The following is a 23275-nucleotide window of genomic DNA, read 5'->3' on the forward strand; positions in this document are numbered from 1 at the left end:
GAATTTCAAAAGCATGCAAGGGAACGAGTAAACGAAACTCAGTCTGCTGCTTCTCTCTGGGAAAGAAAGATGAGAAAGAGATAGAGGAAAGCTATGTGGGAGTCTTTGTACCCATAATTTTTGTTTTAAGGTTCTAAGTAAATCTGATACAATGTTAAGATTTTAAAGATGAGCAAGAGATATATGGTGTTTATTATAATGTTCTTTACATTTTTTTACAAGATGTAATAAAAAGAGATCCTTCTGGGGCTGGTCATGCCTACCAGAAGTTTTTCAATAAAAAACTGTCATTCATATTTTAAAAGGTACATTACTGTTGTTTAATCCTGAAAAGAAACAGATTGAAATATGACCCATGAAATATATATATATTTATATATATATATATTTAGTTCCTTTGGTGCTTACTATTTTTTTTTCTTGCTTACCGATTTTTTTTAAACATCTTTATTGGAGTATAATTGCTTTACAATGGTGTGTTAGTTTCTGCGGTATAACAAAGTGAATCAGCTATACATACACATACATCCCCAGATGTCCTCCCTCTTGCGTCTCCTTCCCACCCTCCCTATCCCACCCCTCTAGGTGGTCACAAAGCACCAAGCTGATCTCCCTGTGCTATGCAGCAGCTTCCCACTAGCTATCTATTTTACGTTTGGTAGTGTATATCTGTCCATGCCACTCTCTCACTTTGTCTCAGCTTACCCTTTCCCCTCCCCGTGTCCTCAAGTCCATTCTCTAGTAGGTCTGTGTCTTTATTCCCATCCTGCCCCTAGGTTCTTCATAACCATTTTTTTGTTTTTAGATTCCATATATATATATGTATTAGCATACGGTATTTGTTTTTTCTCTTTCTAACTTACTTCACTCTGTAAGACAGACTCTAGGTCCATCCACCTCACTACAAATAACTCAATTTCGTTTCTTTTCATGGCTGAGTAATATTCCATTGTATATATGTGCCATATCTTCTTTATCCTTTCTTACTGATTTTGATTATCAGCTTATTTGACACTAGTCATTGGATTGGGCCGGTGAAAATGTGGGTAGAGTTGATTTAAACACTTTGTAGGGAATTCCCTGGCAGTCCAGGGGTTAGGACTCTGCTCTCACTGCCGAGGGCCCGGGTTCAATCCCTGGCTGGGGAACTAAGATCCCACAAACCACACAACATGGCCAAACACACCCCCCCCAAAACAAAAACAAACAAAACCCAAAAAAATCCCCCAAAACAAAAACAACAGAAAAACACTTTGTAAAAAATTTTTTAATATATGAGATGCAATAATAGTATAATAAAACTAATTCAAGATGTTGAACTGAATGTATTCATCCTCCCTGCTGAGATACCATTAAATGATAATTAAGAAATTGAAAAAGATATAATCTCACAACAGCTTACAGGAAAGGGGAAAAAAAGAGTTCAACCCATTTCTGAAAGTCAGTTGCAGATAAAAAGGTTTTGATCTGTGAAGCAAAGTGAAGAAGGCAAAGCCCACAGTTTGCATGGCGGGCCCTGCAATAAGCAGGGTGCTGACCTGCTCAGGAACAGCCCTGGAGAGGCTGCAGTGCAGAGACTGCAGACCAACAGAGGAGCAGGGTGGAGAAGGGCACAGAGATCGATGGGTGGTCTTATGGAATGGAGATCACCCACTCTCTTCCCCTAACTCCCCATAACCAGCCCCAAGCAGGACTGCATTCAGTCACTTGGACCACTTTTGCTCCCCCAGTCCCATAGCACCACATAAGTACAGTACTATGGGAAAGGGACAGAGTTTTCTGAAGAAATTGACCAAATTGTGTAGGGAGAACTATGGAAGTGAGGTATTAGTGCCTCAGAATAAAGTCTCCCACATTTAACCATTTGGTGGTAGTGGTACAAGGCTGCTTACAAAGGTCAAATCTCATCCTCTCATACAAAAATCATATAAACGGATCATAGACTGTGTTTTTTGTGACTGGCTTCTTTCACATAATGTTTTCAAGGTTCATCCACACTGCAGCATGTATTGGTACCTCCTTTTTAATGCCAAATAATATTCCGTCACTAAATCATATTTTATTTATCCAGCTGATGGACATTTGGGTTGTTTTGGCCATTATGAATAATGCTGCTATGAATATTATGTGCAAATCTTTGTGTGGACATAGGTTTTCATTTCTTTTGGGTAGATTCCTAAGAGTAGAATTTCTGGATCATATGGCAACTGTTTTTAATATTTTGGGAAACTGCCAAACTTTTCCAAGGTACCTGCACTACTTAACTTTCCCACCGGCAATGTTTGAGGCTCCAATTTCTCCACATCCTTGCCAACACTTGCTATTGTCTGTCTTCTTTATAATGTTCATTCTAATGGATGTGAGTTGATATCTCACTGTGGTCTTTTTAAATTTTTTTTTATTGAAGTACAGTTGATTTACAATGTTGTGTTAATTTCTGCTGTACAGCAAAGTGACTCAGTTATACACATATATACATTTTTTAAAATATTCTTTTCCATTATGGTTTATCTTAGGATAATAAATATAGTTCCCTGTGCTATACAGTTAAGATCTTGTTGTTTATCCATTTCATATGTAATAGTTTACATCTACTAACCCCAAACTCCCAGTCCATGCCTTCCCCACACCATCTTCCCCTTGGCAACCTCAAATCTGTTCTCTATATCTGTGAGTCTGTTTCTGTTTCATAGATGGGTTCTTGTGTGTCATAGTTTAGATTCCACATATAAGTGATATCATACAGTATTTGTCTTTCTCTTTCTGACTTACTTCACTTAGTATGATAATCTCTAGGTCCATCCATGTTGCTGTAAATGGCATTATTTTGTTATTTTTTATGGCTGAGTAGTATTCCATTGTATATATGTACCATATCTTCTTTATCTGTTCATCTGTTGGTGGACATTTAGGTTGTTTCCATGTCTTGTTATTGTGAATAGTGCTGCTACGAACATAGAGGTGCATGTATCTTTTTGCATTATAGTTTTGTCTGGATATATGCCCAGGAGTGGGATTGCTGGATCATATGTCTCTCTGTGGATTTGATTTGCATTTTGCTAATGAGCTATGATGTCAAACATCTTTTCATGTGCTCATCAACTACTCATGTATCTTCTTTGGGGAAATGTCTATTAATATCTTTTGCCCAAGTGAGAGTTCTTCAAACATTTTCTGCTCACACAGTCCCTAGAAGAATTTTGGAAATCTATGTAACCCTTCTTTTGATTTTAAATTGATATCTAAACATTATCAACTTAAGTTTAAGTAGTTGCTAGTTGCAAAAGATGTAATTTCCAGAGTATTCTAAGTATAAACATTTTAAAACAAAATTAAGTTACTTTTAAAATATATCAAATGGACTCTAAATATAATACCCACATGTTATCCATCATCATTTATATAAAAATGCATGAACAAGCTCCTCTTTACCCTTCACCGATTTTATATTTCATTTTTCTCCTTGAACTCTTATTTCTATTACTCTGTCTCACATTATTTTAGCCCTAATAAAATATGTCTTATGCTTATAAATCTTGTGTTATAATTCTCTTGTTCTTCTCTGCAATAAAAGATAAGTGTAAGAATTGTAAATGAAATATTTATGTAATGACAAGCATTTAAGTATTACAGAGTTTTCTGGATTGAATTATGATTACAAGTACTATTAGTACACAATTACTTAAAACATGGCTTCCTTATAGTAATTACTGCTTTAGCAATATCACTCAATATTTGAAATCTTTCCAAATTTGAAGCCAGAAAGCATGTATTGACCTATTATAAAAATATTGTGGAGGGGTAAATTAGGAGTTTGGGATTAAAATACATACATTACCATGTATAAAATAGATAACCAACAAGGACCTACTGTATAGCACAGGGAACTATACTCAATATTTTTTAATAACCTATATGAAAAAGAATCTGAAAAAGAATATATATATAACTGAATCACTTTGCTGTACACCTGAAACTAACACAACATTGTAAATCAATTATGCTCCAATAAAAAATAAATATTTTAATCTATCAGCTAATTAATTGATCAACTATTCCTTTAATTTTGTTGAAAGCAAAGAATTGGAAAGCACCTAGCTTGCATAAAGATTTATCTCTTCATGGTTAAAGTAATTTACTCACTCTATTTCTGGGAAGAATACCAAAAGAGGCTTTACCAAGTCTTATCAAATAACTATTAATTATACCTGCTTATTTTTCACTTAGAGGCACCTTACTTAACTTAGAAAGGGTTGGAATATGTATTATTTTAATTTCAATACATCTTTATCAATACAGTGTTAGAAGTGAGATTATCTTATTTTCTATGTGATTTAAATGCATTTTTGTCAAAACCTCGTTGATGCAGATTTAGCTCATTCAATTTATAGCGAAGGTGGGAAAGCAGAATCAGCACAAGTTCGCAAGCAGATAGATTCTACAAAAGACTACATATGGCAATTGGGGATCTGGAAATAGATTCCCTTAGCACTATTTATGCCTGTGAACCCCTTAGAAAGTCCTCCAATCCCTTCAGGGAAACAGGTGGCCAGTTCAAAGGCATTTGTGCTTGGTTACCCCCACAGCTAGATCTAGGATCAGACACTTCAGCCTCTCAAATCCAGCACTTTTCCACTCTTTAGTGTTGTTTCCCAAAACCATGTGGACTTTCAGTATGATCTACAGAGCAACAGCACACCCAAAAAATTTCATTACAGTATCTGGAAAAGATAATATTTGATACATTTAGGTTTTTGTTTTTTGTTTTTTTTAAAGTAACAGCAGGCTCCACTCACCATCTAGGATGGTTACCATAGTAATACCTAGAGATTGTTTGCCTGTCCTCTCTTTAACCCCAGGCTCCACAGTCAACTATTCCCTGGGCATTGAGTTCAAATTCTTAGGTTCTTTTCTTCAAAGGGAAACCAGCAATACATGCATTTTAGGAGGAGAGAAAGAATGAAAGATGTAAAAAAGGAGAAAGGAAGAGAGAGTGATAGAGAAGTTGTTTCTGTTCTTCATTCTGGGGTTTGGATCCTAGGAGAGAAATGTCAGTGGCCTTAATCTATGCTCTGTTTCAACACTTAACCTTGAAGCAACAGTAAGAGAAGCATCTGATTTTTCCTCTCCTTTCTTTCATAATCAACCCATGAAAAGAAAAAATCAGAAGAGAGAAAATGAATTCTATTGTCCTAGGTGAATGGGAACCAATTCAACTGATAAAATATTGACAGCTCTTCAGCTGTTTATTATTAGCTCTTCTGTAGGAAAGATGAGTTTAATGCAAATAAGCAAATACATATTCCCTGAGAATTTCCATTAATAATGCTTTCTTTCTTCCCTCAAAAATCTCATTCTATTGGCATTTGCTTATATTCTGTCTTTGGCTCATATATGAACTAAGATACTAGCAAGTCTCCGTTTTTGGAGTAACTCTGTGTGCTTTTGAACTCTCATTTATGGTCACTTAAAACATGAGTTCTCCTCGGTCCTAGCTTATCCAACGCTTTTGGCCTTTTCAGTACTTTTGAATCAGAGAATCTCAGGTTGTCGGAGGACCCAAGATGCCATCTAGGGTCAAGGCCAGCTCAGAGGTGGAGTGCTTCCCTTCTGAACTGCTATTACTTTGTGTGGGGAGCAATCTCTTCCACCGAGCCTTGCACCCATCTGTACATTTAAATACATTTAATTGTTAAGACACAGCTGTGTGTCTTACTTAAGTGATCTTTCTAAATTGAGGAATTCATTTGGAAGAAAATTTTAATCTGGATAACTTCTAAAGTAAGTATTAATCAGTGTAATGGGCAAAAAGTTTTTTGGCATAAGAAAAAGAAAACACTTTGCAAATTGAAATATCTCAGGCCTGTTCCAAAGCATGTCTGTTGTTGTAATGGGATCTGGTAGTGTAGTTTATTAAATTTGTAGGATAAAGTGATACTGATAGGTGCAGGGAATCTTTTTCAGTGTGCTTCTTTCTCTTCCAGATAATATAATAAAAGAAATTGCTAGTTAGCAATAAGGCAGGGAGCCTGTATCTGGAGAGAGAAGCTCCAATGAGTTTGCTTCTTGTAAATGATTGTAGTGATGGATGGCTATTTTTAGAACCTGCTAATGAAGCCAAGTGTTGACTTATTTGGTGTGTGTCTGTGGTGCTCTGTCTAAATGACCATTATATGGATTACTTTACTCGCTCATGATTTGAGCATCCTCAACTCTATTGAAGCATTTCCTTGTAGTCTACAAATTTAAACTGCAGAGGAAAAAAAGAGTGAGAGATTCTATTTGCCTAGCACCTCTAAAGAACATTCTTGCACTTTGGTCATAACAGGAAGTGTGAGAATTCAGACAAACCTTGACTCAGCTGTGTGACCTTGACCAATATTCTTGGGCTTCCCTGGTGGTGCAGTGGTTGAGAGTCTGCCTGCCGATGCAGGGGACACGGGTTCGTGCCCCGGTCCAGGAAGATCCCACATGCCGTGGAGCGGCTGGGCCCGTGAGCCATGGCCGCTGAGCCTGCGCGTCCGGAGCCTGTGCTCCACAACGGGAGAGGCCACAACAGTGAGACACCCACGTACCGCAAAAAAACAAAACAAAACAAAAAACTTAGGTATAAAGGACTAATATCAGCTTTAACTCTTTCCTCTTCTATTGATATTGGCATTTTAACAGGTGTTCAAGCTAAAGAGTTGAAGCTTTGATTTGAGTAGTTATGTAACAAGAATCTAATCTGAAAGCAAGAGACAACTGGGGCTTCCCTGTCTTTCTGGAAGGGTACCACAAGGGGATCGGGAAAAGGATAGGCCTGGTACATATGAAACTGTAAGATTTAGAGGAACAAATCCCAGTGAATTTGATGAAAGGTAACCTGAGTGATAGCCCTGGCTCCATTGTTAACAGGAGATATGATCTAGGGGTAAATCCTTCACCTTTGCAGACCTCGCAGCATCCTTATTTAGAAAGTGAGGACGGTAACACCTGTAGATCTGTTTCTGCCTCACAGGATTGCTGCAGGAATCCCGTGATATCATGCAGAAATGCTTGGGAGATCTCCGCTCTCCAGGTAAACATCACTGCTGTCATCTCTGTTATGTGAGGATGCCTTAAGAATCAGGTGGAAAAGCAATTTGAGAATAGTGAGAAACAGAAAGTGAAAAACCAAAGCTCATTTTGGGGCACTAATGCCACTGCCTCCCTAGAAATTTCTGCTCTGTTTAGTTGTAATGTTCAATGGCTACTGTGGGGAGGGGCAGTAAGAGAGGATAATTCATTCTGCAAAAAGGAATAAGCAAAGGAAAGGTTAAGAGCTGCTGAAGGTGAAGAAGCTGGCGGAGGACTTGAGTGGAAAACATTTCAATTACTTCCCAATCCCAAGAGTCTATGAAGCACAGCACAGAAAACCACATTTCTAATGGTATTAATTTTAAAAATTGGGAAATTCACTCATTATTGAATTTGACATAAAGTTGGAAGGTTTTAAAACTATTACAGCAGATTTGAACAATGGATCCAAAGCATTTATATGAAAGATTAGGTTTTAAATAAAAGTTGTATTTTTAGGTTTTTATAAAAGCTGCAGTATAAATGAATAGCCTTAGCTTTCAAAGTCTTTTTTTTTTTTAAAGGCGATGCAAATTCAATATGAGGCAGCAATGTAAGATGGCTAAAAATTTTGAATGCAATATTGGGATGGACTAATAGAAATACAATACCTATGCATCTTTAGAACAACGATAAGAACATCCACTTCATCGAGCTGCTGTGAAGCTTAAATCTGATACCTGCGCAAAGCATCTGGCATAGTAACCAGCCTCAGAATGTTGGTTCATTTCATTCATGTGACCTCTCTTTTCTCTAAGATCATGGCAATCATTGCTTGTAACTTCCTTCCTTCCCCTGAGACATCACCTAGAATTTTGCCTCTTCTTAATAACTTTTGCATAGTTCTTTGAAATTTCACATGCGTGGGCTTTGTCTGCTTAGTTATTTTAAAAGTGGTTTGTTATATATTTTTATTTGTAAATTTATGTTATATTGTTTATTTTTACAATTATATATGTATATACAGATATATCGTTTACATTTTTCTCTCTTGATGTAAAACTTACATTCAATGAAATGCACAAATCCTACTATATTCTGAGTTTTGACAAATGCATACACCTGTACGACCCAAACTTCTTGAGACCTAAAACAATTCCATCGCCCTAGAAAGTTCCTTCGTGCCTTCTTCCTGTCATTCCTCACCTTACACTCATTGAACAAAACCACTGTTTTGAATTTTTTCCATCATAGATTAGTTCCTCTGTTCTAGAATTTCATATAAATGGAATTATACACTGTGTATCCTTTGTCTAAGACTTCTTTCACTCAGTATCAGTATACTGTTTTTTTGGGGTTTTTTTTTTTTTGGCGGTACATGGGTGTCTCACTGTTGTGGCCTCTCCCGTTGCAGAGCACAGGCTCCGGACGCGCAGGTTCAGCAGCCATGGCTCACGGGCCCAGCCGCTCCGTGGCATGTGGGATCTTCCCGGACCAGGACATGAACCCGTGTCCCTTGCATCGGCAGGCGGACTCTCAACCACTGCGCCACCAGGGAAGCCCCCAGTATACTGGTTTTGAGATTCGTCCATGTTGTGTTTATCAGTAACTGGTCTTTTTATTGTGCTCAGATATTTTTCAAGCCCTTGGAGACAGGACTCTGCCATAAGTCCCTACACTCCCCCACCTCCCCTGGCACTTAGATGGACTTGTGCACATTACAAGTGTTCCAGCGGCATTCGGTGACCCAATGGATGAACACAAAGAGTTACTTAATCAATAAGTCATTTAGACACAATCCAGTTTTGCTTTTCTAATCCAGACAGTCTCTTATATGTTCAACTTACCAGACACCAAACGTTATATATCCTGGTGCCAGCAGCCTGTCTGCTGTACTGGAGGAACCCAGGGATCCGCCCACGAGCAGCTCTGCAGCAGCATTTGCTGCATTCCTGCAGCAGTGAAGTGAACCGCTGCTCTGGCCGGGCTCTAGCCTGGCTGTGAAAGAGCCAACCTCGGACCTTGGTCTCTTGCAGATGGAAATGCTTATACACTGTCTTTGCAAACAGTAAACCTCACATTCCTCCGACTGATTTATTAAACCACTGTAAAGGTCAGCAAAGAAATCCAGGTGCCACATGGCATGTTTTTGTGGCTAGCTGCTACTCAGATTGCAGAAGCAGCATGTATTTCCTCGCAGTCAGGAAAGCACAACTCAACAAACAGGGTTAGTACTATTGGTTGGGACCGATAGGGCTGTGACCTGCCTGAAATGACGGCAAATGAAGCCCCCTAAGGTCTGCACCATACCCTCTAACATCTGTGGCTGGTGACTGTGATTAAGGGCAAGGCACTGTGGAACAGGCCTCTGGGGAGAACATACATTACCTTGGCCAGTTCCGTGCAGCAAGCATTTAGGAGTTTAAACAACCTATCAACATCATTTCTGCTTGGACAACAGCAACTTCCTGTCATTTCTAACATTGCATGTGTTCTAAATATAATTGTGCTTTTCATTTTTAGTTTATTTAAATGACATTCTCGTTCCCCTTGCCTTCTACATTTTATATAGCTGCATAGCACACTTTACGATGCATTACTTCAAAATGTGATGCTGTAAAATTAGTCATATTTTATATTACAAGGGGAAAGTTTTCTTGCAAATATATTTCCCAAGAGATGGGGAGATTCATGTATTATGACTCCTATGGTGAGCATAATATATAAAGAAATAAACTGGTTATAAAAAGCAGAGAGGAAATATATTTGGGGTCTCCACACACTATACATTTTCTGTTGATTTTACTCATATTTCTTTCTAAAAAGGTAAAGATTTGGAGAAAGCATGATAAACTTCAATGATGAGATGTTGGGTGCCAGCGTTTGTTCTTTTATTCTTTAGAGAAATTTTTAAGGTCATTTTGCTAAAGAGAACCTATTTACAGGAGTGGAATATGACAGGATTTTAATTAGTAAAAAGGTGGAAGTCATAATATAGTTATTCTAAAGAGTTTAAATCAGCTAAGGTCGCATTTAGGTCATTCATTCCAGAAAGGGTGTTTTGTAAACTGATGTTTAGAGGCGTGTCTAAAAAGTCACATCAGTTATGTGTCACGTTCTACTGGTAGCTTCCATTTTATTTTACATTGGCACTCTTAAGAAACCTACAATAATTTTACGGTTTTTTGCCACCACTAGCTGTCCAAATAAAACGGCGCTCATTAACAATTTCTTCGTGGTATAAATCAGTTCACATTTGTCTCTCCCCAACATGAGTGGTTTACCACACACACAGAGACAGCAGCATACGATTATCAAATTCCACAGAAACATATGGAAGCAGCAAATGCCATTGGCTGCAGCACGTGTGATGAGTAGAGCCCTACTCAGGCTGGAAGCGAATTGAGCTTAGGTGTGGAGTAGCTGTGTGAGTTGGCACATTACTTAACCTCTCTGGGCCTCAGCTGTTTGCTCAGAATAAACAATAACCCCTTTCATGGGGATCTGGGGGTTATTAAATAATAGATATCAAATGCCTGTCATAGGGCAGGCATCCTGCACGTATTTATTTCCTTCATCCCTCCTTGCACGGACAGACTGATGCCGACTTTGCTGACAATGATGTATCTACCCGATGGGGAAGAGTATAGAGACCCATCTGCTGTTACGGATGAGGGCTATTCCCGCAGCTCACTGGTGGCAGGAGAACTTTGCTCTCTTGACCCCAAGGACTGATGTTCTCACGAGACCTACCTCATAAGAATTTCAGCCTAGAGCTCAGCTTTTCAAAACAAATGCCGATACAGAATTTCCTGTGTGCCACAGTGTTTTAGAATAATCAAATGAAAGTCACCAGGTCCTATCCATCTGAAGCTTCTGACTCTCTCGGCACTAGAGGAGGAAGATTTTTTCGGTGGTTCTAAGAGTTATATTTTACGAGCTCTATGGTAATGTTAATACATTTTACTTTTAAACTGAACTGCTTCAAACAGTCATTTAGGGGAATTACAGAGCTATTAAGGATAACCAGAGTAGTAGAAATTCTATGAATGAGTTTCATCAACATACTTGCCTGTTTATTTTAAAAGTAATTTTTATTTCCTAGGAGTGTGTTTTGTTGGCAGCCCTCAACCAATTTCATGTTGTTGGAGAATGTGTTTAAAGTGGAACAAATGCACAAGTGTGTAACAAGACCCCAAAGCCTTCTAAAGAAATAACGACACCCCTGTGAAAAACACTAATGCAGAAACGTTTGTGGTAAGGGAAGGAAAGTCAAGATTCTTTTTTTAAGCAGATTTTCTAAAGTTTCATCTTACCTTTGCTTTGACACGTAGGGCCAATGCCACATGGGTATTCAGAGCAAAGAGTTAAAAAGGAGGGTGGCTGGGCAGAATATTTTAAAAAGCAGCAGGTACCTAGCAGAGGAAGGCTTAAGGTAGTGTCACCAACACTCAGACCTGGGCTGCATCCGGGAGCTCCTCTAAAGCAAAGCTGTAGTGGAGCTATTGAAAAAGACCAGAGGTCTATATTCATAAATACAGAAGATCTGCCCCTTTTCCCACCCCCTGTTCACCAGGTTCAACAAAGGCAAGGGTCCCTGCGCTCCCATTCCTACCCTTCACACTCCAGGGTGCCTTTCTTTTCAGCTGCCCAAAGGACAGCAGCAGAGGCCCTCAGGTTTCTTCTTCCTGCAGCATCTCACAGCCCCTGCAGCATCTATCAGCCACCTCCCTCTTTCTGAGCAGCTTCCTCTGCAGTCAGTCTTCAGCCAGGAGTCTTGGCCAAAACACTGACGAGCTTAAGATCTCTGAGGGTGACCTGAAACTGAGGGAAGGGAGCTGGCACAAAAGAAATGAACTCGTGAATACCTAAGAGTGTGGACTCACACAGAGCGAGTGTGAAACAATGTGGTTTTAATGGGGCAGGTTAAAAAAAAAAATCCATTCTGCCACTTGTCATCCACATATGGGTAACTGGGAGCAGACAAAAATATGGCTTACTTAGCTTCTTCCCACCACCCCGAGAAGCCTTTCCCTCCGCTGAATCCCTGATCAATGCGAAGACCAAAGATGTATAGACTGTAAAAAGTCATCAGAATGAGTGCTGCCAGGGCCAAGCAAAATGCAGGACAGCCTCAGCTTGAAATCCTAGAATGATTGAGTGTGGATGGACCTCTTGATAGTTTTAAACTACCAATGGTAATGTTTCTAAAGTCTCATTATTTGAGACCTTAAAGATTCTTTAGAAACCCCATGCAAGTTCTCTGCTGCAGTCTTTTCCTCTACCACGAAGAAGGAAAGGTTTTTTAGGTACAGAGGACCTCAGGAGTTAAGCCGTATCCCATTCCCACCCTCCTGTCGCGGGGAGGGGATTGCAGTTGCTCCGGGAGCATCTGTGGTATCTGCTCCAAGTCCTTCGCCCTCTCAGCATCACAGGGAAAGCGATGCCGGCTTCTCTGTTTAAAATCTCTCATGTCTCCCCTTCGTTTGCCTCTTTTAAAAAAATATCAGTATGCTGCACCTCAAATGCTACTCTTACCCAAAGAAAACAAAAATTAAATGCTTGCTTAGAAAGATCTTAGGTGTATATCTCTGCAATCCCTCGCTGCAACCGGAGGACTCCCTAACATCATGCGCGTGAAAACGCTCTGTAAACCGCAGGGCTGTATCAATGTGCATTACGGCGTGCACACTGTTTCAGCTCCCTGGGTGTTCCCTAAAAGAAATCCATGGATTTCGGACTGTGCCTGTTATGTGTTTATCAGAGTGACTCGGGGGTAAGAACCACACGGCTATTTTCTGCCCGCCCCAGAACGAGACGTCTCTGGTCCGAGTTCTGCTCCCTGGAGACGCGCTCCGCGCTCCGCGCTCCGGGAGGCAGCAGCAGCTTCCCTCTGAAAATCAGCCACCTGCGTGGCTTGTTGAAATCATCAGGTTGGGCGCTACACGGGTGTAAAAAGAGGCAAAGGGGCTTCTAATGTGATGGAGTTGTCGGTGTCGAGCAGGAATTTATCTTGATGAAGGAGATACAGGCAACGTGTGACAGTCTGAAGTTCCCCGCTGCAGTGCTGGCTGCTGTCTTTTTGCAAATCGGTTTTCTCCGCAGCTAGTTCAAACTCCTCCACCTACACGCTTCAACACGCCCAAAGTATGCGAGGCTTCGTTCCTCGGAAAGAAATGAGAAAATCTAGTAACACTACAAGGCTGATAGGAACTGCTCTAAGGGTTTAGAAATGCTAAAATCAACACCTGCAGTGCCCCAGTTCCACGTGTGTGTGTGTGCGTGTGTGTGTGTGTGTAGAAGGAGCGCACTAAGGAAAAAGAAAAATAACCAGGAGAAAGGAACACAAATTAAAGAAAGTGCCAGAAACAGCTACAAAGAAATAGAAAACTTTCCTCCATATATGCCGCATACATGCAACCTGGGACAATCTTTTGTATCTCCAGTGCCCTGGAGGCACTGCAATGTCACCGTAAACACCGGGGGGATGATGACCCCTGGTGGGGAAGGAGCGACGGGGAGGGGGAGGGTGTCTCCGAGGTTCCAGGCATATGGAAAACTAAGGTGTCAGTAGGGAATGAGAACTTGTTATTGGGGTCACGATCGAATCCGAGTGATACAGGGATCAAGGAATAAGTAGGATGGGGTGGGGGTAGGGAAAGGAAATGAGTGAGGGGGTACGGGGTCTCACAGAAAACAGAAGCCTTCAGAGAAAAGTGCAGAGGACGAAGCCGCAGCATCCTCGCGGCCAGTGGCTCGCCCCCGCCTTCCTTTTGCGCAGAATCCTCCCCTCGGCTGCAGCAGCGCTCTGCCCCCTCTGGCCCGGCGCGCAGTGATCGATCTAAGGCTGCGTCAGAATCCTCTCCGAGTATAAATAGGGGTGGCAGGACAGAGCCGAGCTGCACACAGCCATCCATCCTCCCCTCTCCCTCTCTCCCCCGTTCTTCTCTCTAGGCCCCCATCTCCGCCAACGGCCAGAGGGGCACCGACCGCCAACATGAGTTCCTTCAGCTTTGAGCCGTACTACTCGACTTCCTACAAACGGCGCTATGTGGAGACGCCCCGGGTGCACATCTCCAGCGTGCGCAGCGGCTACAGCACCGCGCGCTCCGCTTACTCCAGCTACTCGGCGCCCGTCTCCTCCTCGCTGTCCGTGCGCCGCAGCTACTCCTCCAGCTCCGGCTCCTTGTTGCCCAGTCTCGAGAACCTCGACCTGAGCCAGGTAGCCGCCATCAGCAACGACCTCAAGTCAATCCGCACCCAGGAGAAGGCGCAGCTGCAGGACCTCAACGACCGCTTCGCTAGCTTCATCGAGCGCGTGCACGAGCTGGAGCAGCAGAACAAGGTCCTGGAAGCCGAGCTGCTGGTGCTGCGCCAGAAGCACTCCGAGCCGTCCCGCTTCCGGGTGCTGTACGAGCAGGAGATCCGCGACCTGCGCCTGGCGGCGGAAGACGCCACCAACGAGAAGCAGGCGCTGCAGGGCGAGCGCGAAGGGCTGGAGGAGACTCTGCGCAACCTGCAGGCGCGCTACGAAGAGGAGGTGCTGAGCCGTGAGGACGCAGAGGGCCGGCTGATGGAAGCGCGCAAAGGGGCCGACGAAGCGGCTCTCGCCCGCGCCGAGCTCGAAAAGCGCATCGACAGCCTGATGGACGAAATCGCTTTTCTGAAGAAAGTGCACGAGGAGGAGATCGCCGAGCTGCAGGCGCAGATCCAGTACGCGCAGATCTCCGTGGAGATGGATGTGTCCTCCAAGCCCGACCTCTCCGCCGCGCTCAAGGACATCCGCGCCCAGTATGAGAAGCTGGCCGCCAAGAACATGCAGAATGCCGAAGAGTGGTTCAAGAGCCGCTTCACCGTGCTGACCGAGAGCGCCGCCAAGAACACCGATGCGGTGCGCGCCGCCAAGGACGAGGTGTCCGAGAGCCGCCGCCTGCTAAAGGCCAAGACCCTGGAGATCGAAGCATGCCGGGGCATGAACGAAGCGCTGGAGAAGCAGCTGCAGGAGCTGGAGGACAAGCAGAACGCCGACATTAGTGCTATGCAGGTATGGCACCGGGCAAAAAACACTGTGGAGGCGGGGAGGGGGCTGCAGAATCGAGTTAGGATGGGCGGGGGGTGGGGGGAGAGTGGAGGGCGCGCCTAGAAAGTGGAGATTAGAAATGAGGCATCTGCATGCAGCTGTTAGGGGGTAGAACTTGGCTCCTTGGAGGCTGTGTGGGAGCGGGTGGGGCAGTTGGAGGGCGGGGTGCGGGCGCCACTGCAGTCTGCGAAGACGTGCAGGGTGCAGTTGAATATCCGTTGCGTATTAAAGCTGCCCAGCCCTGCAGGGGGTTGGGTGGGGTGGGAGAAGGGATGCGAGCAGGGCGTTGCCTCTGGCCTGCCTCTCTGCTGTCCTGAATTCACCACAAGTTGCTTTGCTGCGCAGATTGGACCACCTGATTAATAGACACAGCGACGAACTCCCATTAGTTCTGTGACCAGCATGATTTCAGACTAATTTTACCAACCGCTCCCTTCGCATAGCAGGTAGACAGGAATACAGTCAAAAGTGTAGTAGGTAATGATGGTCATAGTAAAACGTTTCTTTTTCTCCATTTTCTGGAGAGAAGAGAAAATAATATAGATACATAGAAAATATTTTAGAGAAAATTAAAAAAATTAAATTTATCTACTTCCTTCTCTTATAAAGAAGTGGATTTCTTGTATGTAACCTGGATAGAGTTAGTCAGTGAATGAGAAACAAAGTTTTCAAAAAAACAAATCTGTTTAGTTCCTTGCAGGCATTTTATGATAATCACTAGACTGCAGTAATTAACAAAAACAAAAAAAAATTCTTCTATTAGTTTTTTTAAAATATTTTTTTGCTTTCATCTCATGCTTTATGAAGCTGGATTTTTTTAGGCAAGCAAAGAAAGGTTTAAAAAGAGAAAAGGCCGTTGTTTCAGGGGAGGTTTTATCTAAGGTGTGCATTTTGATTTTAATTAAAACTATGCCCTTGCAGCTATAGTAAAGTAATAGCAGTAAGGATTTACGCTTGTATTTTTTTTTTGTCTTCCAACAGGACACAATCAACAAATTGGAAAATGAATTGAGAACCACAAAGGGTGAAATGGCAAGATATCTCAAGGAATACCAAGACCTCCTCAATGTGAAGATGGCTTTGGACATTGAGATTGCAGCTTACAGGTAAAAATGGAGGGGCAAAGGTAGCAGCCCTTCAACCTTAGGAAGGAAATCAGACTTCCTTTCTGTTGAATCAGAAATCTTCAAAAATAGTCCTTTGAAATGATTGTGTTCACCTTTTGGCCTTTTCCAAGAAGAATTTATCCTGTAATAATGAGACCTGTTCTTAGTTTCCCATTACATTTAAAGTCTAACAGACAGGGTTATTTTAAGGTGTTTTTGGTTTTTTCCTGGTCTCAGTCACAACATCCCCAGTTATTAAGTTCTGATAATTTCCAACCCTGCCTTTGGCTTTCAGGGTGGCACTGGGGAAGGTGTTGGGTGTTGGGCTGAGCACACTTCCTGTGTTCATGATTGTTAACCCCACCCTCTCCCTGCCTCCTCCAGGAAACTCTTGGAAGGTGAGGAGACCCGGCTCAGTTTCACCAGCGTGGGCAGCATAACGAGCGGCTACTCCCAGAGCTCCCAGGTCTTTGGCCGATCTGCCTATGGTGGTTTACAGACCAGCTCCTACTTGATGTCCGCCCGCTCCTTCCCATCTTACTACACCAGCCACGTCCAGGAGGAGCAGATCGAGGTGGAGGAGACCATCGAGCCTGCGAAAGCTGAGGAAGCCAAGGACCAGCCCCCCTCTGAAGGAGAAGCTGAGGCGGAGGAGAAGAAGGAAGAGGCTGAGGCTGAGGCGGAGGCTGAAGCTGAGGCTGAGGCTGAAGCTGAGGCTGAAGAGGAGGGAGCCCAAGAGGAAGAAGGTAGGATTCAAATCAAACCAAACCAAACCCATACTGCAACTCCAGGTTCAGCCGGGGCATGAATATTTGTTAGGACATTGATAAGATAAATGAAGCCTTGCTTATGCCAAGGAAGTTTTATTCATACATGAGTTTAGAATCTTAAATAATACATTGATCTATTGCTTCAAGAGACCTTTAGTAATAAGCACGTCATTTCTCAGATTGGCTGGCCTCCCAGAGACACACATCTCTAATTAGCTTTGTACTTTTTTGAAAAGAACTTAAAAAAAAAATTCTCCTCCTGCTGTCTTTTTATTCCTAATTAAACATTTTAAAATCCATTCGTTTAACTCAGTCATTTGGTGTCCTAAAGAACAAAAATGAACACCAAACACACAATAAAAGAAAACCAAGGTCCTGGAGGAGAGCAGAGCATCCAGTACCTAGACATAATCTCATTCTATTTAAATATGTGTTCAGTGGCAAATTATTCCCGGCAGGCATTGTCAGTTGCGTGTATTTTGGGAGAAAGGAGCTGAGAGGTTTGGGGGAAGTATTTTGACATCTGTGTTTCTCCACAAAACCTTAGCAGAAATGTTTTGATTGGACTCACGCTGCATTTGGAGTTTGTACATTTGCTTTTTATGTTAAAGCTGCCAAGGAAGAATCTGAGAAGGCAAAGGAGGAAGAAGAAGGAGGTGAAGGCAAAGAAGCAGAAGAAACCAAAGAAGCTGAGGAGGAGGAAAAAAAAGATGAAGATGCTGGGGAGGAACAAGCCACTAAGAAGAAAGATTGAACCCCCTTTCCTTAACTATTCCAGGAATAATTCTCCTGAAATCAGGTCAATCCCCTCACCAACCAACCAGTTGAGTTGCAGATACTATATGAATTAAGAAGTCAATATATGTATAATTGAGATGACTTAGGTTGGGCATTAAACGTTGTGCTATGACTTTTCTCCTTCCGCAGAGTATCTGTTTGCTTGCAGAGTGGCTTCCTGGCTTGCTGCCAGCCTGTGCATGGTCCACGCTTATGAGTTCAGGATCTATGGCAATGTGAAAAATTCAGATGTTTACAATAAAAAAAAAAACCCTGAATAAATGAATTCACTAATGTTAATGTTAAACGTCATGGAAAAAAAATAGTCCTTCGAACCTTTGGTGGTTAGAAATTAAAGGCCTTGAATTATGTGCTAATAAATAGTAAATAAAGTTACACTGGATGACATTCCTTGCTGTGGTTGTTGACTTAATTCGAATATCTTAAAGAAGGCACCAATATAAGACACATAGAAGTGGGCTATTGACCTCCAAATTTTTTTAAGTCAAAATTTTAACAATTACAATGCATTTCCCCCCCCCCCCTTAATTGGTAATTCTGAGGATGCAACTAGGCCATGAGCACTCATGAAATCTCTCCCCTCAAAAATTTTACTGATAATAAGCTCGAGTAAATGAGAATCTCTGGGGTTTTCTTTGATAAATAGCTATATACTATGCCCCATAGGTGTCCTATATAATGTTGGGAGTGGCTTTCTTGGAGGCCATTCTGAAATTATGTGATAAATATACGCTCTATGGTAAACAGGTAACTTTAACACTAGTATGTAATAATAAATGCAGTATGGATAGAATATGAATCCCATAACCCTAACCCACCTAGCACTATAACCACATTTAAAATATATTGTCATGAGCAGCAGTTGAAACCCAAGCAAATGATACAATCAGAAGGAATAATTTATTCTCTCTGTATAATTTTGGATGGAGTAAGAATATCAAAGTTTATTTGCCATTGCAAACATGTTGCCTGCAATCCTGAGCTTATGATTGTGTTGTTAGCTTAATTGTGTTGCCTCCAGTTAATAGCCTTTATGCCACCTATTTTAAACTTTTTAAGCACTACAGATAACAGATAACGAAATTGTGATCAGTCACTAAAGGGGGGATTATATGCTTGTACGTTGCATTGCCATCGCTCTGCATGTCTTTACTGGGAAATATTCGGATTTCAATGATAGCTCTAACTGGTTGGACATTGCATCAAATACACACCCCATCCATGCTCCCTGTTCACTGTAAAGTGATGAAAGCTCTCGCTCTTGCATTTGATGTGGAATGTTGACGAAATTACTGGTTATCCGCTGTTCTGCTTCTGTTCTTACACAATTGCTTTGTCAGCTAATTCTTTTCAATATTTGTTGTTTAGACAACTCTTCAAGGTCATGAATTTAATCTGAAAGCAAAGTGGTTTCCATTTAAAGTTACCTGATGACATCACACTATGTATTTCTAGTTAAATGTATCTCACCAAAGCAAATAGGTAAAGTATTCCTTTATCTACCGTGATGCTATGGGTTTGAATTACGAAGATTCTCAGTACATTTACTTCTGTAAAGACTAGGAGTTGCCTCAGAAGCCAAGCTTTTCACATTTGTGTTCATTAAACATGGGATGCTGCACATGGTAAAGCTCAGATATATGCAAATTACATGTAAAAAAAAGTAGCCAAATGGAAAGAGCTGGTTGGTTTGAGAATTTCTTGAAGTAAGAACACTGTACCATACTCTATCCTGTGTGCCATAATAAAATACTGAAAAATCTAAACTAAATGGATTTGAAGTCTTTAAAAACAATTTCCTCAAATGTGGTACCTTGGTCAGTCTCCCTCTCTCTCCTGCTCTCCCCAAACTCTAGTTCTCGTTCTGTATTCTCTCCCCTAGCTAATGACACCACTCCTCAGCCATCCAATTCTGCAGACCAGCGACTGGGCATGACGTCGTATCTCCCATTTCCTCTCCCCAATCCCTCTGGTTTAATCTATCACCAAGTCCTATTGATTTTACTGCCTACGTATCTTGGATCCATCCACATTTTCCTGTTTACACTGCCACCACTCTAAGGAACCTCCCAATGTCTCGTCCTCCTTCAGTCAGCACACTAGAGTAAGCTAATCTTTAGAAAAGTGCATTGTGATCATGCCCCTCCAATAGTTTCCCATTTCTTTTCATATAAAACCCAAAATCTTTAAGGGGATCTTCAAGGCCTGGAGCGACCTGACCCCAAACTACATCTCGAACCTCATCCTATGCATATCCCCTTACCCCTCCCTTACTACTGGTGTTTCAGCCACCCTGGCCCTCTGTTCTCCCACCTGCCACAAGGTTTCGGCTGATTTCTCTGTCTGGACCACTCATTTTTTCTATTTTTCCCTCAGACTTGCTCAGATTTCAGCTCAGTTGTCATTCCCTTGGGGAAGCCTTCCATGACTGAGCCAAATTTCTTTATTAAATGTGTTTATAAGAACATGTAGTGCTTTACACAGTCATAATCGGTATCTATTTCCATGATCATTTAGTGTCCGCGTCCCCTGCTGTAGAGTGATCCTCAGAGGCATGGCAATCAGACCTCCTGCTCCCCAGCATCCAGCATTGTTCCTACCATGGTAGAGCACAATAAATGTCGATTGAATGAGTAACTTCTGGATAGACTAAAATGCCTTCGGGATGACTAGAAAGCCAAGAGTGTTCAATAATCAGTCCTGGTCTAGTCAACACTTTGTGGAAAGGGCAGAGAACCAAAAATCAAGTGTCTATTCCAATTCTAGTGTTGTTTGTTATGGAGGGCTGGCCATCCCCACCCGCATCCCCATTCTGGCTTCAATCTTTTTAGCTACATAAGGCTTTAGCACTTGATTTCTCAAATCCACTCTAGATTCATGATTCAAAATTTCCTGGAAAACTTTTAGAAGATCAGGCTAAACGGCTGAATAGGAAACATGCGTATCACTGTTATGTCCACACTAAAGTCCATCACTTAAAGGGAATTGCTAAACTTCGTGTAAAGTTTCATTCCTAGCATTAAATTGATTGCTTTTTTTCCCTACATGGAGATTCTAGTGCTGTCAGACCAGTTGCTGTGTCCCAGGCACTAATCTAAGTGCATTATACGTATTATCTCATCAATTTCTTTCTTATGACGATGTTATCAGTCCAGTATGATTATCCTCCCCATTTTATGGATGAGGAATTTTTAGGTGACTTGACCAAGGTCACATAGCTAGTTTGTGGTAGGCTGAGATTCAAACCTCCCAGGATGGATGGCTCTAAAGTCCATGCTCTTAACCAAATATTGCATTGACTCTCCTTTGCAGTCCAGCTTGGGAGGCATCCTCATGGAATCAGAGCATATTTTCACAGGCTTGTGTTGTGACAGCAGCCTGGGGGTTTTCACACAATTATTGGAATTCTTACAGTCTTTGTACAATTCAAGGGCACTTCTACATTCACAGTGTTCCACTGAAGTTTACTTAGAATGCTTAAATTTTTCTTTAGTTCCTTTGATTATTTATGTCCCTATAAATTCCTCTGCAAAAATTTTAAACAGAGATGTATTTGAACTTTATCTTCAAGGATCACCAAATTTCAGGATGTGCTTCTCAAACTGTGCAGGACCCTGCGGGGCCTTCCTGGGGGACACAGCTTCTTGTCCCCCACCTCTTGTTTGTAGAAAAGCTTTAGCCTCCTCGGTCTCCCCTGAGCTCCAAAGAACAAATTTAATCAGAGAAGTGGGAAAATGCAGAAACAAAGGAAAGCAGTCAAACAGGACAAAATAATAATAGTTTAGCCATAAAACAAAGTCAAAGAACTTAAGTACCTCCTCAAGGAAAACAGATAATATCCTGAGCCATATCCTTAAGTTGTTTTGAAGACACTAAAACCCCCGCCACGTGGAAGAAGTTAACTGCTGACCACCAGCATGTAGATCCCAGATCAGTTGGAACCAGAAGGTTGATGATTGAGGTTCCCAAAACATCACCCTGTTACCTCACCAGCACCCAATCAAAAGAAGGTCCACGAGTGGATCATGCATCCTATAACCGTCTCCCTCACACTGTCTTTAAAAACCATTTCCTGAAAGCCATTGGGGAGTTCAGGTTTTTTGAACATTAGCTGCCCATTCTCCTTTCTTGGCGCTGCAATAAACGCTATACTTTCCTTCACCACAACCTGGTGTGAGTAGATTGGCTTTGCTGCAAAACTTGGGAGAGCAGACCCAAGTTTGGTTTGGTAACAGTTCTCATGGTGTTATTCTTCTACCTGGTAACAATTTTCTAGTTGTGTTCACATTTAACTGGTCCTCAATGGTTTCTTCTTCTCCTTTTCCTTTTCTTCCTCCTCCTTCCTTCTCCTCCTACTCCTTCTTGCATATCTTCTTGTTGTAAGATATTTCAAGTCATTTTGGGAAGGGAGTAAACAGTGACTAAACAAATAAGTGTCTTTGTTTCCTCCCACCATACCTAGCAAAGTGCCTTGCATTTAGTGGGAATCTTAATAAATATTTCAAGAATGGAAAAGGTTTATTATTTGTGAGAACTTTCCATGCACATGGCCAGGATGAACAACTTATTCTTTCTCCCTTGGGTGTAAATGATCAGAATTGCTCCAGCCATGATTCATATTTGAAAGGTCTTCCAGTGCAGAATTCAGGATGTTTTCCTCTTGGGAAAATGTTCATCAGAACTGGCATTTTCAGTTTAAGATCCCCTAGAAAATTCCCAGTGAAGAATCTTATATGAGAGCTAAAAAGATAAAAGGTAAAGCATCATGAGAAGTAAAAAATTTTCAGCAGCCCCAGAAAGTGACTATTGGTAGCCTTTTAATTCTACTTCAACATAGATAACTATTTGTATATGGAGAGTTTTAAAAAAAATAATAAAATGTCAACATTAAAAACAAATTTTAAAAGGAAAAAAATCATATTTTCTCCATTCAGTCATCATTATTTTCATTTGTATTTTCTTCTTTAGACTTTATTTCTATTTATGTATATTTGACACAGCTTGTCCATTCGTTCCACACGTGTTAATCATGTACTATGTGCCAGGCACTGTTCTAGGCACAAAGAATAAGGCAGACAATATCCCAGCTTTCAGGGACTAAAGTGGTGTGTGTGTGTGTGTGTGTGTGTGTGTGTGTGTGTGTGAACAGGCAATGAACAAATAAACAAATAAATAAGTGACATTAGCTCTGAACCAGACATGCAATGATCTGGAGAAAGAGCGCTCCAGGTAGACGGAACAGCAAGTGTGGAAGCTTGGCTTGTTTGAACCCAGGAAAATGCCTTAAGCTCATTGGTGAGCATTAAGAATGAGAGAGGAGGAGATAGAACTGAGAAAGGCAGGCAAAGGACATATTATGCAGGGGTTTATAGATCAAGGAGTTTAGGTTCTATTCCTTGTGCAATTTGAAGGGATTAAGCAGCAGATGGTAACATGATCTGATTTCTGTTTTATAAAGACCACTCTGGCTCCTGTGCAGAGAA

At 41.7% G+C, this 23275-nt stretch overlaps 1 protein-coding gene across 1 annotated transcript; it reads left to right on the top strand.

Moving 5' to 3' along the window:
• Nucleotides 1-13962: 13962 nt before the first annotated feature.
• NEFL (neurofilament light chain) lies at nt 13963-18181 on the top strand. The gene is made up of 4 exons (XM_065879321.1): nt 13963-15082; nt 16100-16224; nt 16609-16970; nt 17606-18181. The coding sequence occupies exons 1-4, from the start codon at nt 14036-14038 to the stop codon at nt 17746-17748; spliced, it is 1677 nt and encodes a 558-aa protein (XP_065735393.1). The 5' UTR covers nt 13963-14035; the 3' UTR covers nt 17749-18181.
• Nucleotides 18182-23275: the final 5094 nt, after the last annotated feature.

The sequence above is a fragment of the Phocoena phocoena genome, chromosome 6 (genome assembly GCF_963924675.1).
Source record: "Phocoena phocoena chromosome 6, mPhoPho1.1, whole genome shotgun sequence".
NCBI lineage: Eukaryota > Metazoa > Chordata > Mammalia > Artiodactyla > Phocoenidae > Phocoena > Phocoena phocoena.

Excerpts from the sequence above, each read along its gene's own strand:
- NEFL (XM_065879321.1), top strand. The coding sequence starts at position 14,036 with ATGAGTTCCTTCAGCTTTGAGCCGTACTACTCGACTTCCTACAAACGG. Across the intron at positions 15,083-16,099 it reads CCGACATTAGTGCTATGCAG|GACACAATCAACAAATTGGA; the intron begins GTATGGCACCGG and ends GTCTTCCAACAG. Across the intron at positions 16,971-17,605 it reads GGGAGCCCAAGAGGAAGAAG|CTGCCAAGGAAGAATCTGAG; the intron begins GTAGGATTCAAA and ends TTTATGTTAAAG.